At 45.0% G+C, this 13,778-nt stretch overlaps 1 protein-coding gene and 1 pseudogene across 4 annotated transcripts in view; one reads left to right on the forward strand and one right to left on the reverse strand.

The window, feature by feature from the left end:
• The first annotated feature begins 2,394 nt into the window (after window positions 1–2,394).
• CCDC113 (coiled-coil domain containing 113) overlaps window positions 2,395–13,778 on the forward strand; it is a 32,036-nt gene continuing 20,652 nt past the window's right edge. The window contains exons 1-5 of one of the 3 annotated variants that reach the window (XM_033218621.1): window positions 2,395–2,587; window positions 5,175–5,301; window positions 6,414–6,575; window positions 12,033–12,188; window positions 13,458–13,538. In XM_033218621.1, coding sequence (XP_033074512.1) covers window positions 2,487–2,587; window positions 5,175–5,301; window positions 6,414–6,575; window positions 12,033–12,188; window positions 13,458–13,538 — 627 coding nt within the window. In that variant the 5' untranslated portion in view covers window positions 2,395–2,486. Of the gene's footprint in view, window positions 2,913–5,174; window positions 5,302–6,413; window positions 6,576–12,032; window positions 12,189–13,457; window positions 13,539–13,778 lie in introns of all 3 variants that reach the window. The other 2 variants (XM_033218622.1, XM_033218623.1) reach the window with 2 other exon arrangements.
• LOC117087874 lies at window positions 9,606–10,771 on the reverse strand (annotated as a pseudogene). The gene has a single exon (XR_004438934.1). The product of XR_004438934.1 is annotated as an ATP synthase F(0) complex subunit B1, mitochondrial-like (transcript).

Below are 13,778 nucleotides of genomic sequence, written 5' to 3' on the forward strand. Positions count from 1 at the left end.
ATCCCAACACTTTGAGAGGCTGAGGCAGGAGGATCTCTGGAGGGTAGAGTTCCAGACTAACATGTGCAACATAGCGAGACCCCCATTTCTACAGAAAAACAAAAACAAAACAAAACAAAAAAACAGAGGGAGAAAGAAAAAAAAATTAGCCAGGCATGGTGGCATGCATCTGTAGTCCCAGCTACTCCAGAAGCTGAGGTGGGAGGATGGATTGAGCCCAGGAGTTCAAGGCTGCAATGAGCTATGAATGTGCCACTGCACTGCACTCCAGCCTGGGCAGCAGAGTGTGACCCTGTCTCAAAAAAGTAAAAATATACTCCCCCTTCCAAAAAAACAAAAACAAAAATTAAAAAAAAAAAAGTTTCCAATTAGATGAGTCCCCTGGGGCCATTTCTCTCTCCACACAAAATAGATGACCAGCCGCAAGACCACTTACAACTCTGCCAGTTGGGAAGTTTTCCTTCTCCACTGTCTTTCACCACCTTTTGTGAAGTGGTTGTAATGCAGCCACTGTCCATTTTTGGCTTCCAAGCCAGCCCATCTGTAAACTGAGCTCAAGCCTTTGCCTTCTCTTCCAGGTGGTCATGAACTCCCCAAGCCCCTGCAAATATACTCATACATTTGAGCTGGGGGAGGGATCCTGGTGCAAATGTAGTGGGTGCCACGTTGGTCTGGGCTACCTGCTCATGCAGCTTACTCATAGTCTCTGGTCTTGCTGAGGCCCAACCCTGGATTAACCATTTCCAGGACTGAGGCTGGGCCTGTCCTGCTTAATAACTCAGTGGGTCCAGTGGAACCCAGCTGGTAGAGGGCAGGACTGGATGCATGGTCACTTGGTACCCCATATATTCAGCGTTCTGTCTCTACCAGGGTATAGTAACAGGCCAGGAGTTATTTCTCAAAAGACATATAATTCTCTGCCGTGGATTGTATGGTCTTGTTTCAGAATCCTGGGTCCTTTGTTGTGATTCTCCTGCTGGGTCTTGCTTTAAGATTCCTGCTGCATCTTTTTTCACCACTGATACCCCCAATGCCATAGAGTCTATTGTATCACACAGCCCAGTTGGCAGGGTTGTTTGCATCATAGCCTCTCAACTTGCTACAGAGCCCTTTCTTGCTCTGGGTACACTTGCAGCTGGCACCTTTTTTATGTCACCTGGGGATAGCATCCATTTGTGTCACCTTGAGTATGGACATATTAAGTATTCCTAAATGTGGTCTGCATTGTCCCTAGAACCTAAAGAGGCCTACCGCCAGAGAGAAGGTAGTAGGGCTCCAGCTTTCTGCTGCCATCTCCAGTAATTCTACTCTGGCCCCAACCTTGTGCACCCTGAGCAGCAAAACAAAAACCCTCCCTCAGATCTAGGGAGTGCCTGTCAATGCTAATGCATGTCCTTTGCAGGGGAAGGTGGCTGACATGCACCCCAAGCACTTTATCACATCTTGCTTTCTAAGCACATCTAGAGCTCACCTCCCTAGGAGAAGTCTCCCCGTCCTGCCCTCTGTCCTCTTTTATCCCGATGGGGAGCAGAGAGCTCCCGTATTGCCTCCCTGATCCTTACCATGTCTCACATCAGCATAGAAGTTGACAGCAAGGACTTTGGGTTCCACCGGAGCTTGATTCCATTCTTGAGTGGAATGGAACCTAAGCTACTCCATTCCTTGGTTTTCTGATCTGTAAGATGACGGCAATAATATCAATTGTACCAGATTGTTTTGAGGATTTAAGGAGATGACTACGATGCACAGTGTGACGCATGATGTTGCTGTCTGCACCCCAGGTTCCAGCGGCTTGTTTAGAGGCTGTTTCACTCATTTAATTGGAAGCTCTTTGAGGATCAGAATGGTCTTTTGCAGACATTCCCCCTAGGATACTAAGGACACAGTAGATATTCAGAAACTAGGGATGTCTCTTGAATGTACACCCATTTTTATTAGCCACGTTTTTTCCTTCCAGAAATGCAGGATGTTAATATCTGAGAGGAGCTGCTGTTAGCACGTAGGAAGCCCCAGGTGGTGAACAGAGCAGGGGCCTCCCAGTGGGACAGGCGAAAAAGGACACTGATAAATCGCGTTAATTTTCTGGGCCCCAGTTTCCTTATTGGGAGAATGGAGAGAGTGATAGATACCATTACAAGGTTGTGGCGAAGGTTTTTCATAAACTATGCTTAACACGATGCCAAGGACACAGTAAGTGCTGAGAAACAGCAGCTGCTATTATTACTATCAATTTAAGAGTTATTGTTAAAGAAGTGAAACTGAACGCGCTTAAGTGTGCGGTCAAGGCCAGCAAACTGGCTGGGTCCGCACGGAGACAGGCGGGGCAGGGCGGGGAGGGGCCACCGGAAGCCCCACCCCTTTCCTCGCGTCCGGTCGCCCGGGTAACGTGCCTCCGCATCTCCGCGTCGCAGCCGGAGTGACGGGTGGCCGCCGGCACCCGGAGCTCCTGGGCACACTGCATTGGCAGGGACCGCTTCGGCAGAGTGATGACTGATGATGAGATCGACAGCGTCCTCTCCGACTCCCATGAAGGGTCGGAGCAGGAGCTGCCTGTTATCCAGCTGTGCGGGCTGGTGGAGGAGCTCAGGTACCGCGGCCTGCGCCTGGGGGCCGCCCCTCTTCCTCCTGGGCCCTCCTTCCCGGGCGGCCTCGGACCTGGGGACCAGCATGGAGAAGATCCAAGCCCGCACTGAGCACTGGGGAGACTTTGCCTCTGCTCCTGCGTCTCCACCACCACTGAACCAACAAGCTGTTGGTGGAGCTAGAACGGGGTGGTGGGGCGAGGGGGTGGGGCCGGTGGTGGGAAGCCCAGAGGGTAATTGGGGAAATGAGAGTTTCAGCCGGATGAGTCTCTCTCGTGCCAGACGGTGTGCTTAGCCGATCCACAATTCTACAGCGGCAAGTTGGACCAGGTTACTTCTAAGCCCTTTTCTGATGCTAAGATTCTATGATAAGGCCGGACACGGTGGCTCACGCCTGTAATTTCAGCACTTTAGGAGGCGAGGCGGGCGGGCGGATCACTTGAGGTCAGGAGTTCGAGACCAGCCTGGCCAACATGGTGTAACCCCGTCTCTACTAAAGATACAAAAATTAGCCAGGCGTGGTGGCGCGTGCCTGTAATCCCAGCTACTCTGGAGGCTGAGGCAGGAGAATCACTTGAACTTGGGAGGCGGAGGTTGCAGTGAAGCGAGATTGTGCCACTGCACCCCAGCCTGGGCGACAGAGAGAGACTAAGTCTCAAAAAAAAAAAAAAAAAAAAGTGATAAAACTAACACGGCAGCAGAATAGAAACCTAGCTATTCAGATGGTTTTAGTATGAGGCAACGTGTGCCTGAACCTGGATATAGGCATGGAGATGGACAGTAAAGAATGACTGGCCCAATAGTCTGCGTTTATTTTATTTTATTTTAGTTTTGTAGTCTACTTTATATCTACTACTATAGCAAGTAAATTGGATATCAAGATTGCATGATGTAGTTTTGTTGTACAACTTACTGGTCTTGCACAGAATATCCTAGCTCTAGCAGCTGAATAGATGTTACTTCTACACAGCTACAAATACTTTAGGTCAGAACTGAGGTATTATTACTAATAGTTCTCATTTTTGAGTGTTCCTATGTACCATGCATTTACATATATGATCTTATATGATGACACTGCAACCCTAGGAGGTGGGTAAGGAAACAAAGACACAGAAGTGAAGTCACTTCCCTAGGTTCACACAGTTAGTGGTAGTGCTGGGATTCAAACTCAGGTGTGACTCCACAGACTACACACACCTGGAGCATGATATATGCTGAAAAAGCAAGCTAGTTTGATAGATTGTGTTTTCCATTCAGACTTTTCCACTAGTTTGTTTTGTTTTGTTTTTGATATGGAATCTCACTCGCTCTGTCGCCCAGGCTGGAGTACAATGGCATGATCTTGGCTTACTGCAACCCCCGCCTCCCGGGTTCAAGTGATTCTTCTGCCTCAGCCCCCGAATAGCTGGGATTACAGGCGCCTGCCACCACACCCAGCTAATTTTTGTACTTTTAGTAGAGATGGGGTTTCACCATGTTGATCAGGCTGATCTCGAACTCCTGACCTCAGGTGATCCACCTGCCTCGGCCTCCCAAAGTGCTGGGATTACAGGTGTGAGCCACCACATCTGGCCCCACTAATCTTAAAATTCAGCCAAACAGGAATTATTAAAAGTAATGGCAAAAACTGCAGTTACTTTTGTGCCAACGTAATAGATCAATAACACATGAAAACATCAAAGTTGTTCTCTCTCTGATATATATATACTTACATATGTGTGTGTAACACACACACATACACACATAAGAGAAGTTAAGAAGTTAAAAAGGTTATAACCTTGGCATATACAGGATAAACTAGGTATGTTTTTTTTCCTCTGTTCAAAGTTTTCCACAGTTTATGATAAACTTCTGGTTGATACTTTTCATCTATTGGGTGCTGGAAATAAAAGAACTGAAAAACATAAACCAAAGGAAACATCTGAAGATTGTGGTTGTGTGTAACTTCAATAATATAGTAATTCAGGATGGGCACAGTAGCTATTATTGCCTGTAATCTCAGCACTTTGGGAAACCAAAGTGGGAGGATCACTTTAGGCTGGGAGTTGGCGCCTAGCCTTGATAACATAGCAAGATACCACCTTTACAAAAAATTTTTTAAATTAGCCAGGCATGGCGTTGTGCACCTGTAGTCCTAGCTACTTGGGAGGCTGAGGCAGGAAAGTTGCTTGATCCCAAGAGTTCAAGGTTACAGTGAGTGCAACAGAGTAAGACCCTGTCTCTTAAACAAATTTTTAAAAAAGTATATATATAATATATAGTAATTCAGAAATAATTTCCCAAATGGGTTCAATGATACTTGAAACCTATGACCATTTTCCATGTAATACTAGTGTTCTGAATTTTATGGCTCATTAAACATATTAATAAAAATATCAAATATATAGCACTTACTATGTGTCAGGCACTGTCCCAGAGGCTTTGTCTTCCTTATTGGAACCCTAAAGTTCTATTCCTATACCCATTTTATAGGTGAGGAAACTAAGGCACCAAGAGGTTAAGGGGTCTTGCAGGTCCACTAGTTATTAAACACTAGTTATTTGGGGTTTAAACTCTTATTACTAGAACTTACTCAGGTACCCTGTCTTGCAGCTATGTAAACTCTGCTCTTAAAACTGAGACTGAGATGTTTGAGAAATATTACGCTAAACTGGAGCCCAGGGATCAGCGACCTTCACGATTATCAGAAATTAAAATGTCAGCAGCAGATTATGCACAGGTACACATTCTAGAACATTCTTTTATTGTTTGTCCCCTTAAATGCAAGTGGCATTTGTATATCTGCCTTTGGTGTGCCCTCTATGGCCAATTGACCATGGGACCTTCTTCTCCCTGTTTTACTTTTGATTTTTCTTTGCTCTCTAGGGTTTCTCTTTCAAGTGACTATGAAAGAAACTGGGTTCAGTTAATAGCGGATTGAGTCTCCCAGCATATGTTAGTTTACCTGAAATAATTTCTTTTGGCTAGGTGCAGTGGCTCAGGCCTGTAGTCTTTGGGAGACTAAGGTGGGAGGATCACATGAGACCAGGAGTTTGAGACCTGCCTGGGCAATATTTCTAGACCCCATCTTTACAAAAGAAAATTCTTAAATTAGCCAGATGTAGTGACGTGCACCTGTAGTTTTAGCTACTTGGGAGGCTGAGATGGGAGGATTACTTGAGCCCCGGAGTTTGAGGCTGCAGTGAGCTATGATCACACTGCTACACTCCAGCCTGGGCAATAGAGCAAGACTCTGTCTCAAAAGAATTTTTAAAAAAAATCATTTAAATTAAGGGACTCAACTGTTTACAAGGCCCAGCCAGCCACCTAAATGAGGAAAGTAGGCCTGGCACAGGCCCTTGTCTCAGAGAGGTTGTCTGTGGAGGCTTATCCTTTGAGGGCCAAGCAAACCCATATGTACCCTGGACCACCCACTTCTGACCTTTGCCTTAAATGTGTAGAAAGTCCAAGATGTTTGTTTGTCTGTTTTGCTGAACACAGTCCCCCACGGATGCAGTTTCTTTCCTGTGTTCAGCTCAGGAAGTACCTCTGAGCTTCCCCTGTCTTTGACTTGAATGCTTGTCTATAGCAGGTTCACAGCCTTTCCACCTCAAGACGTTTACCCTTATTTATTTTCACTTCATTGTCAAACACAGGCCTTTGAAGTATTTAGTGCAGGGGCTTAGGATGACTTGAGAAATAAATGTCAGCTCAGGCCTAATATCCAGCATCCTTTTACCGTGAATTTATTCTCCCTGGCTGTCACTCTGGGGAACTTCTAGCAGGTCAGAGGATCATTTCGATGGCTACTAATTCCTCTTTGACATTGGCTTTGTTTCTGTTGGGTTGCAGTTTCGAGGCAGGCGTAGATCCAAATCCCGGACAGGTATGGACCGTGGGGTGGGCCTGACTGTCGACCAAAAACTTGAGCTGGTACAAAAGGAGCTGGAAGACACGAAGGATGACTTACGGCACATGAGGGCAAATGCAGAACGCGACATGCAGCATCACGAGGTACACCTTCCTCCCGGCGCAGCCTGTCCTGCGCGGGCTCCCCACCTCCACCCCATCAAGAGGTATCTAGAGTGGGTTCATGTGATTGTTGGGGCTTTAGAAGAAACACAAGTAGGATGAGGTGAATCCAGGGCCTATCTTCAAGGAACTTACCACCTGCTTGTGGGGATGACACGTTTTTGAACTTTTTTTTTTATGGGAAATTTCAAAAATACACAAATGTAGAGAGGCTAGCACAACAAACCCCTATGTACTCAACACCTGGGTGCAGTGATCATCAACATATGGCCTCTTTTGGTTGATCAACTTTCCCTTCATCTGGCTGGGTTACTAGGAAGTGAATCCTAGTGAATCTCTGTACATATCTCTGTACATATTTCAGTATATATCTTTAATATATGAATTCTTTTAGAAGACATAACCACGATAACCCTAAATGCTCTTAAAATTTTACAATAATTTCTTTTTTTTTTTTTTTTGAGACGGAGTCTTGCTCTATTGCCCAGGCTGGAGTGCAGTGGCGCGATCTCGGCTCACTGCAAGCTCTGCCTTCTGGGTTCACACCATTCTCCTGCCTCAGCCTTCTGAGTAGTTGGGACTACAGGCACCCGCCACCACGCCTGGCTAATTTTTTTGTATTTTTAGTAGAGAAGAGATTTCATCATATTAGCCAGGATGGTCTCAATCTCCTGACCTCGTGATCTCCTGCCTTGGCCTCCCAAAGTGCTGGGATTACAGGTGTGAGCCACCGCGCCCAGCCTATAATAATTTCTTAATAATACAACAGGTTTGAGGTTTAAGTCAGTGTATTCGGGTTCTCGAGAGGGACAGAACCAAGAGCATACATGTATATATGAAAGGGAGTTAAGTTAATTAGGGAGAATTGGCTCACGTGATTACAAGGCAAAGTCCCACACAATCGATCGGCTATCTGCAGGCTGAGAAAAGAGAGAAGCCGGTAGTGGCTCAGTCCAAGTCTGAAAGCTTCAAAACCAGGGAAGCCAACAGTGCAATCTTTAGTCTATGGCCGAAGGCCCTTCAACCCCCAGGAAGCCGCTGGTACAAGTCCCAGGGTCTAAAGGCAAAGAACCTGGAGTCTGATGCCCAAGGGCAGGAGGAGCTGAAGGAATTGTCGGGCGTGGGAAGAAGAGGGAGAGCCAGAAGACTCAGTACACAAGCTTATCCACCTTCTTCCACCTGCTTTGCTCTAGCTGCTCTGGCAGCCAATTGGATGGTGCCCACCCACATTGAGGGTGGATCTTCCCCTCCCTGTCCACAGACTTAAATATCAGTCTCTTCTGGCAACATCCTCACAGACACACCCAGAAACAATACTTTCCCAGCCATCTAGGCATCCCCGAATCCAGTCAAGTTGACACCTAATATTAACCATCACAGTCAGTGAATTGAGTGAAAAGTCCCTAGGTCAGCATTTCTTTTTCTTCTGCTTCTTCTTCTTCTTCTTTTTTTTTTTTTTTTTTTTGAGATGGAATCTTGCTCAGTCACCCAGGCTAGAGTGCAGTGGTGTGATCTCATCTCACTGCAAGCTCCACCTCCCAGGTTCATGACATTCTCCTGCCTCAGCCTCCCAAGTAGCTGGGACTACAGGCACCCACCACCATGCCCAGCTAATTTTTTTTGTATTTTTAGTAGAGACAGGGTTTCACCGTGTTAGCCAGGATGGTCTCGATCTCCTGACCCCGTGTTCCACCCGCCTCAACCTCCAAAAGTGCTGGGATTACAGGCGTGAGCCATCGTGCCCGGCCCCTAGGTCAGCATTTCTATACGGCACACGTGCCCATGGTTCATGCCCTGTTATAGACTAATATAGTAGCGTCTCTTAATGAGTCCAATACAGTCAATTTCCTCCAGAGAAGAAACATCACTGTTAATTCGGTTGCCCACAGGATGACGTTGTTAGCTTGCATTTGAGACCCATGTTGTATGAAAAATAGATACTTCTGTTCTATTTCTAAAGTTTTCTATTTTTCTGTTTCCAAATGTGGGCATTCACAGAATCACACTTGTCTCAAGAGGGACCAATCAGTAGACTCATGTCTCTCTCATTGATGCAACCATCTGTATACATCAACTGATCCCGCTCTCCCACCCCTCCTCTCTCTCTTTCCAAACATGCATTGTTGAATTCTAGCAAGTTAAAGGAGGTTGGGATGTGGTAGCATTATCCTGACCTGCTAGGTTGTGCAATGTAAGCATCAAGTGCAGAGACAGAGATCAGTATGGGCTAGAGTGGTCAAAAAGAATGTGTTGAGGAGGTAGGGCTTAAAAGGGACTTGGCATGATCTTGAAGAATGATGGCATCTGTTTAAGGCACAGGGAAAGAAAGGCACCCCAGGTAAAGAGAATGACATGGGCAAGGAAGTGGAGGTGGGCACAAGCATGGTGAGCTCATGACATTGAGGAGGCTGGTGTGATTAGAGAAGAGGCTACTTTGGAGGCTGCTTTAGGAAGTCAGGTTGAGTAAGGCCATGATTTCTTGAGAGCCATGCCAAGGAGTTTATCTTTGATGTCTTAGAAAGCTGGACCCCACTGAGGATACTTGAGTAGGAGAGCAACGTGTTGAAAGCAGTGTTTCAGGTGGATTGATGTTCTATCATGTAGAGATGATGGGGCTGGGAAGAGGCTGGAGCCTGAGGTCAGCCAGTGAAAATGCTTTTGCTTCTTGGTGCCCAGAAAAAAAGTCTGAACTAGGATGATTTGCAGCCTGGCTACAGATACCATTCCATTTTATTTTCTATAGTAATGTGTGTGTGTGTAAGTGTTTTCTTATTTCAAGGCAATCTATGTTGTAGAATGTTGAAAAATACAGTTAAGCTAAAAGAACATTTGAAAACATTCACAATTTACCACTCACAGGTAATTTCTGTTGACTTTCCATTTACCTCCTACAGTTTAGATAATTTTCTATGCATATATGAATTTCTTCTAAAAAATAGTATCATGTTATTTTGTAAACTGTATTTTTCAACATCTCTTTTTATGTCAATACACATATTCATTTTTTTCTTGTTTCATTCAATTGTCACTTTATTGCAAGATGGTAGAATTAATTGCAAATTTAAACTATAATCTGGTAATCTTTAGTCAGGCAGCAAGTTTTTATAAAGGCAAACTGCTTATTCAGAAGTGATCATGGAACAACCCAAAGGCAGAGTAAGAAGGATGAGAAACATCTGACTGGCCAATAGAGATTTTGTTCTCTTACTATATGAAAAAAATTTTTCATTTTTAGGAAGGGTAAACTATAACTTCAGTAGACATCAATACAGAAAGACTTCGTCAAATAGACTAGTTTCCATTTAGTCTGTCAACTGTTTCTAGCTGTCTCAATTGGGATAGATTCATTTACATAACCGGCTGTGCTTGAGCCTTCTTTGCCAGCAGCTTTAGGTCCGCAATGCACTTGGCAACTGTCTCCTTTTCCTGCTGTGCGGAGATGCTTTGCACCACGTGCTTCTCCACCCAATTTATCATGTGCTCTTGTTCCTTTCGACGCGTCATGTTCTGCACAGCTATATGATAGTCCAGGCGATTCTTTACTTCCTTATATGCTCTATATAGTCGTTTCCGGTAAGTAACCTCCAAAGCCATAGCGATGTTATTCCTTTGCACATCAAAAAAGGTAATGGCGCTTCTGAGTCAGTGCCTGCTGTGACTTCTCCATATCAATTGCATTCTGGATTTGCTGGATGGAAGCCTGCTTCGCCTCATTGAGTTTATCAGCAAATTCTGTAACAGAAGGACTATATTTTTTAATTCCATAGACCATTATCCCTATTAATGACATGGCAGTGAAGGTCTCTGCGCTAATCACATATATTTCTTTGGATAAAGCATACAAGATAAGCCCAGTTCCGAGCACATAGGGTCCTGTTACACCAGTTTTAGGATAAAGAAACTGGAAGAATTCCTCAGGGATCAGTCCATAGCGAACTTTTCCTCCATATTCAGGAAGAGGTGGTACAGGGGCAAGGTGTGGCTGCCCTGTATGGAAGGTCCTTGTTGCCTGCAATACTCCTGGACCTAGGTAGGCTGCATTCTTCAGAGACCGGGCCGCTGTGGCGGCGGCGGAAAGTACCACCCGGGACAGCATGGTCAGCGAAGGCGCAGGTAGCAATCTTAGAGTCCCTGTGACCCCGACAGGAGAACCTGTCAGGGCAGGAGCAAGATGGCCGCTCCCACTTATTCATTTTATAACAACTTTTTTTTTTTTATTTTTAAGAGATGGGGCCTCACTGCATTGCTCAGGCTGGGGTGCAGTGGCCATTCACAGTCACAATCATAGCACACTACAGCCTCGAACTTCTGGCCTCCAGCAATCCTCTTGCCTCAGCCTCCTGAGCAGCTGGGACTACGGGCACCATACCTGACTTTATAATATCTTCTTTATTTTTTTCCATTTTCCCCCCCAAATACTCAGGCTTGGAAGTATAATGTCTTTTTTTAAAAAGTAACAGAAATATAATAAGAGTGCCTCTTTATTTCCCCACTAATCCATCTCTGTAGATGTAACTGTGGTTCATGTTTTGATGTATATCCTTACAGATATTTTTAATGGATAAATAATTTCAAATATGGAAATACATATTTAGATAGATACCTTGGCCAGGCATGGTGGCTCATGCCTGTAGTACCAGCTCTTTGGGAGGCCGAGGTGGGCGGATCACCTGAGGTCAGGAGTTCAAGACCAGCCTGGCCAACTTGGTGAAACCCTTCTCTACTAAAAATACAAAATTCAGCTAAGAGACACCACCCGCATGGTGGTGGATGCCTGTAGTCCCAGCTACTCAGGAGGCCGAAGTAGGAGAATTGCTTGAACCCAGGAGGCGGAGGTTGCAGTGAGCTGAGATTGTGTCACTGCACTCCAACCTGGGCAACAGAGGGAGACTCTGTCTCAAAAAAAAAAAAGGCCAGATGCGGTAGCTTACGCCTGTAATCTCAGCAATTTGGGAGGCCGAGGCGAGTGGATCACAAGGTCAGGAGATCATGACCATCCTGGCTAACACGGTGAAACCCCATCTCCACTAAAAATGCAAAAATTTAGCCAGGCGTGGTGGCGGGTGCCTGTAGTCCCAGCTACTCGGGAGGCTGAGGCAGGAGAATGGCGTGAACCCGGGAGGCAGAGGTCACAGTGAGCCGAGATTGTGCCACTGCACTCCAGCCTGGGAGACAGAGCGAGACTCCATCTGAAAAAAAAAAAAAAGATAGATACCTAACATCTGTTTTGTTTGCTCTCTTTTTATGGATTCTATTTTTCAAAGAATGCTTTTAACTAATTACATTGAATAGTCAAGTTTGTGTCTTAAGGATATGTTCGTAAGACTGAGAAGAAACATATTTCGGGGCACAAAGAGGCCTGGGAACTTGGGTTTTCTTAGAGGACACATCCTTGAAGATTGCTGGACACATTCTTCTCTCTTTGTGCTGATCCCCCAGGCGATCATTGAGGAGGCTGAAATTCGATGGAATGAAGTTGCGAGAGCAGTGCATGAGTTTGACAAAGATATTCTAAAAGCCATATCCAAGAAGAAAGGGAGTATTTTGGCCACTCAGAAAGTGATGAAATACATGGAGGACATGAACCGCCGGAGGGTGAGTTGGCAGACGGAGCTTAAAAAGGGAAAAAACATTCTTGCAGGGATGTTATAGAAATCATCCATGTGAAGCAGCCTAGCTCCATTTGGTCCACCATAAATGTTGCCCACATATGCAGATTTTCTTTGCATCCCTGAAAGTGTATGTGTATATGCATGTTTTATAATGTATGTTTATGGCTGGGCGCAGTGGCTTACGCCTGTAATCCCAGCACTTTGGGAGGCTGAGGCAGGCGGATCATTGGAGCTGGAGGACCAGCCTGGCCAACATGGTGAAACCCTATCTGTACCAAAAATACAAAATTTAGCTGGGTGAGGTGGTGTGTGCCTGTAATTCCAGCTGCTTGAGAGGCTGAGGCAGGAGAATCGCTTGAACCTGGGAGGCAGAGGTTGCGGTGAGCCGAGATCATGCCACTACACTCTAGCCTGGGCAACAGAGCAAGACTCCATCTCAGAAAAAATAAATGAATGAATGAATGAATGAATGCATGTTTATCAAGGTTAACACCAGCCAGGCAGGATGTATATTAACAGTACCTCAGATTGATTTCTATTTTTCTTGAGAAAGGTATGAGACTGGTCTGGTCCAGCCTGTCTAGAGAGATGACTGTGGAGTAGGACAGGTAAATCTCTTCTTCAAATTTTTAAAAAACCTTTTAAAAAATTGTTATAGAGATGGGGTCTCACTGTGTTGCCCAGGCTGGTCTTGAACTCTTGGGCTCCAGCAGTCCACCTGCCTTGGCCTCCCAAAGTGCTGGGATTACAGGTGAATCTAAAGCTCTTTGAGATCCTTTGTTATCAGGAGATAGACCTTGGGCTGTTATGAGAAAAAAGGAGAATTTGGGGGGTAACCTTCATTTCCAGAGATTTTACAATATGTCAAGCTTTAGATCCTGGAGACAAGGTAGGGTTACTAACCCTAACATGTTAAGAGTAATAAAAATTATGTAAACTACCATGGGAATACAAGACCAAAAATCGTAAGATCATTTTGTCAGGAAAGACCCCTACAGTAGCATATACCCAAATAATCTTGACTTTGAAAGCAACGTAAAATTTGCATGTTGCAAAACCAATGTCCTCTGCTTCTTGGTCATGAAATATCATACTAGCCCCAGCTTAAGTAGAAGTAAAAGGACCTAAAATAAGTGACAGAATGTTAGAGGTCAAGGTTTGGTTTACAGCCCCAGAACCATCCACTTTTCAAACCAATGGGAAAAAGGAGAGAAATGGATTAAATGCATTAAAATATGCCTTTATGTTTTAGGATAATATGAAGGAGAAGTTACGTTTGAAAAATGTTTCTCTCAAAGTTCAGAGGAAAAAAATGCTTTCACAGTTGAGGCAGGTATGTGGTCCTTTCTCTCTCTCTCTCTGTTTCTTTTTAAGGTTACCGTGGTAGGCTGAATAAGGTTCCCACCCCCACTCCAAAATGTCCGTATCCTAATCCCTGGAATCTGTGAATACATTAACTTACATGGCAAAAAGGATTTTGCAGATGTGATTAATTTAGGATCTTGAGATGGGGAGATGGTCTTGAATTACCTGGATGGGCCCTATATAATCTCCCTCCTTATCAGTGGGAAGC

Source organism: Trachypithecus francoisi, unplaced genomic scaffold (assembly GCF_009764315.1).
Source record: "Trachypithecus francoisi isolate TF-2019V2 unplaced genomic scaffold, Tfra_2.0 Lachesis_group10, whole genome shotgun sequence".
Lineage (NCBI taxonomy): Eukaryota > Metazoa > Chordata > Mammalia > Primates > Cercopithecidae > Trachypithecus > Trachypithecus francoisi.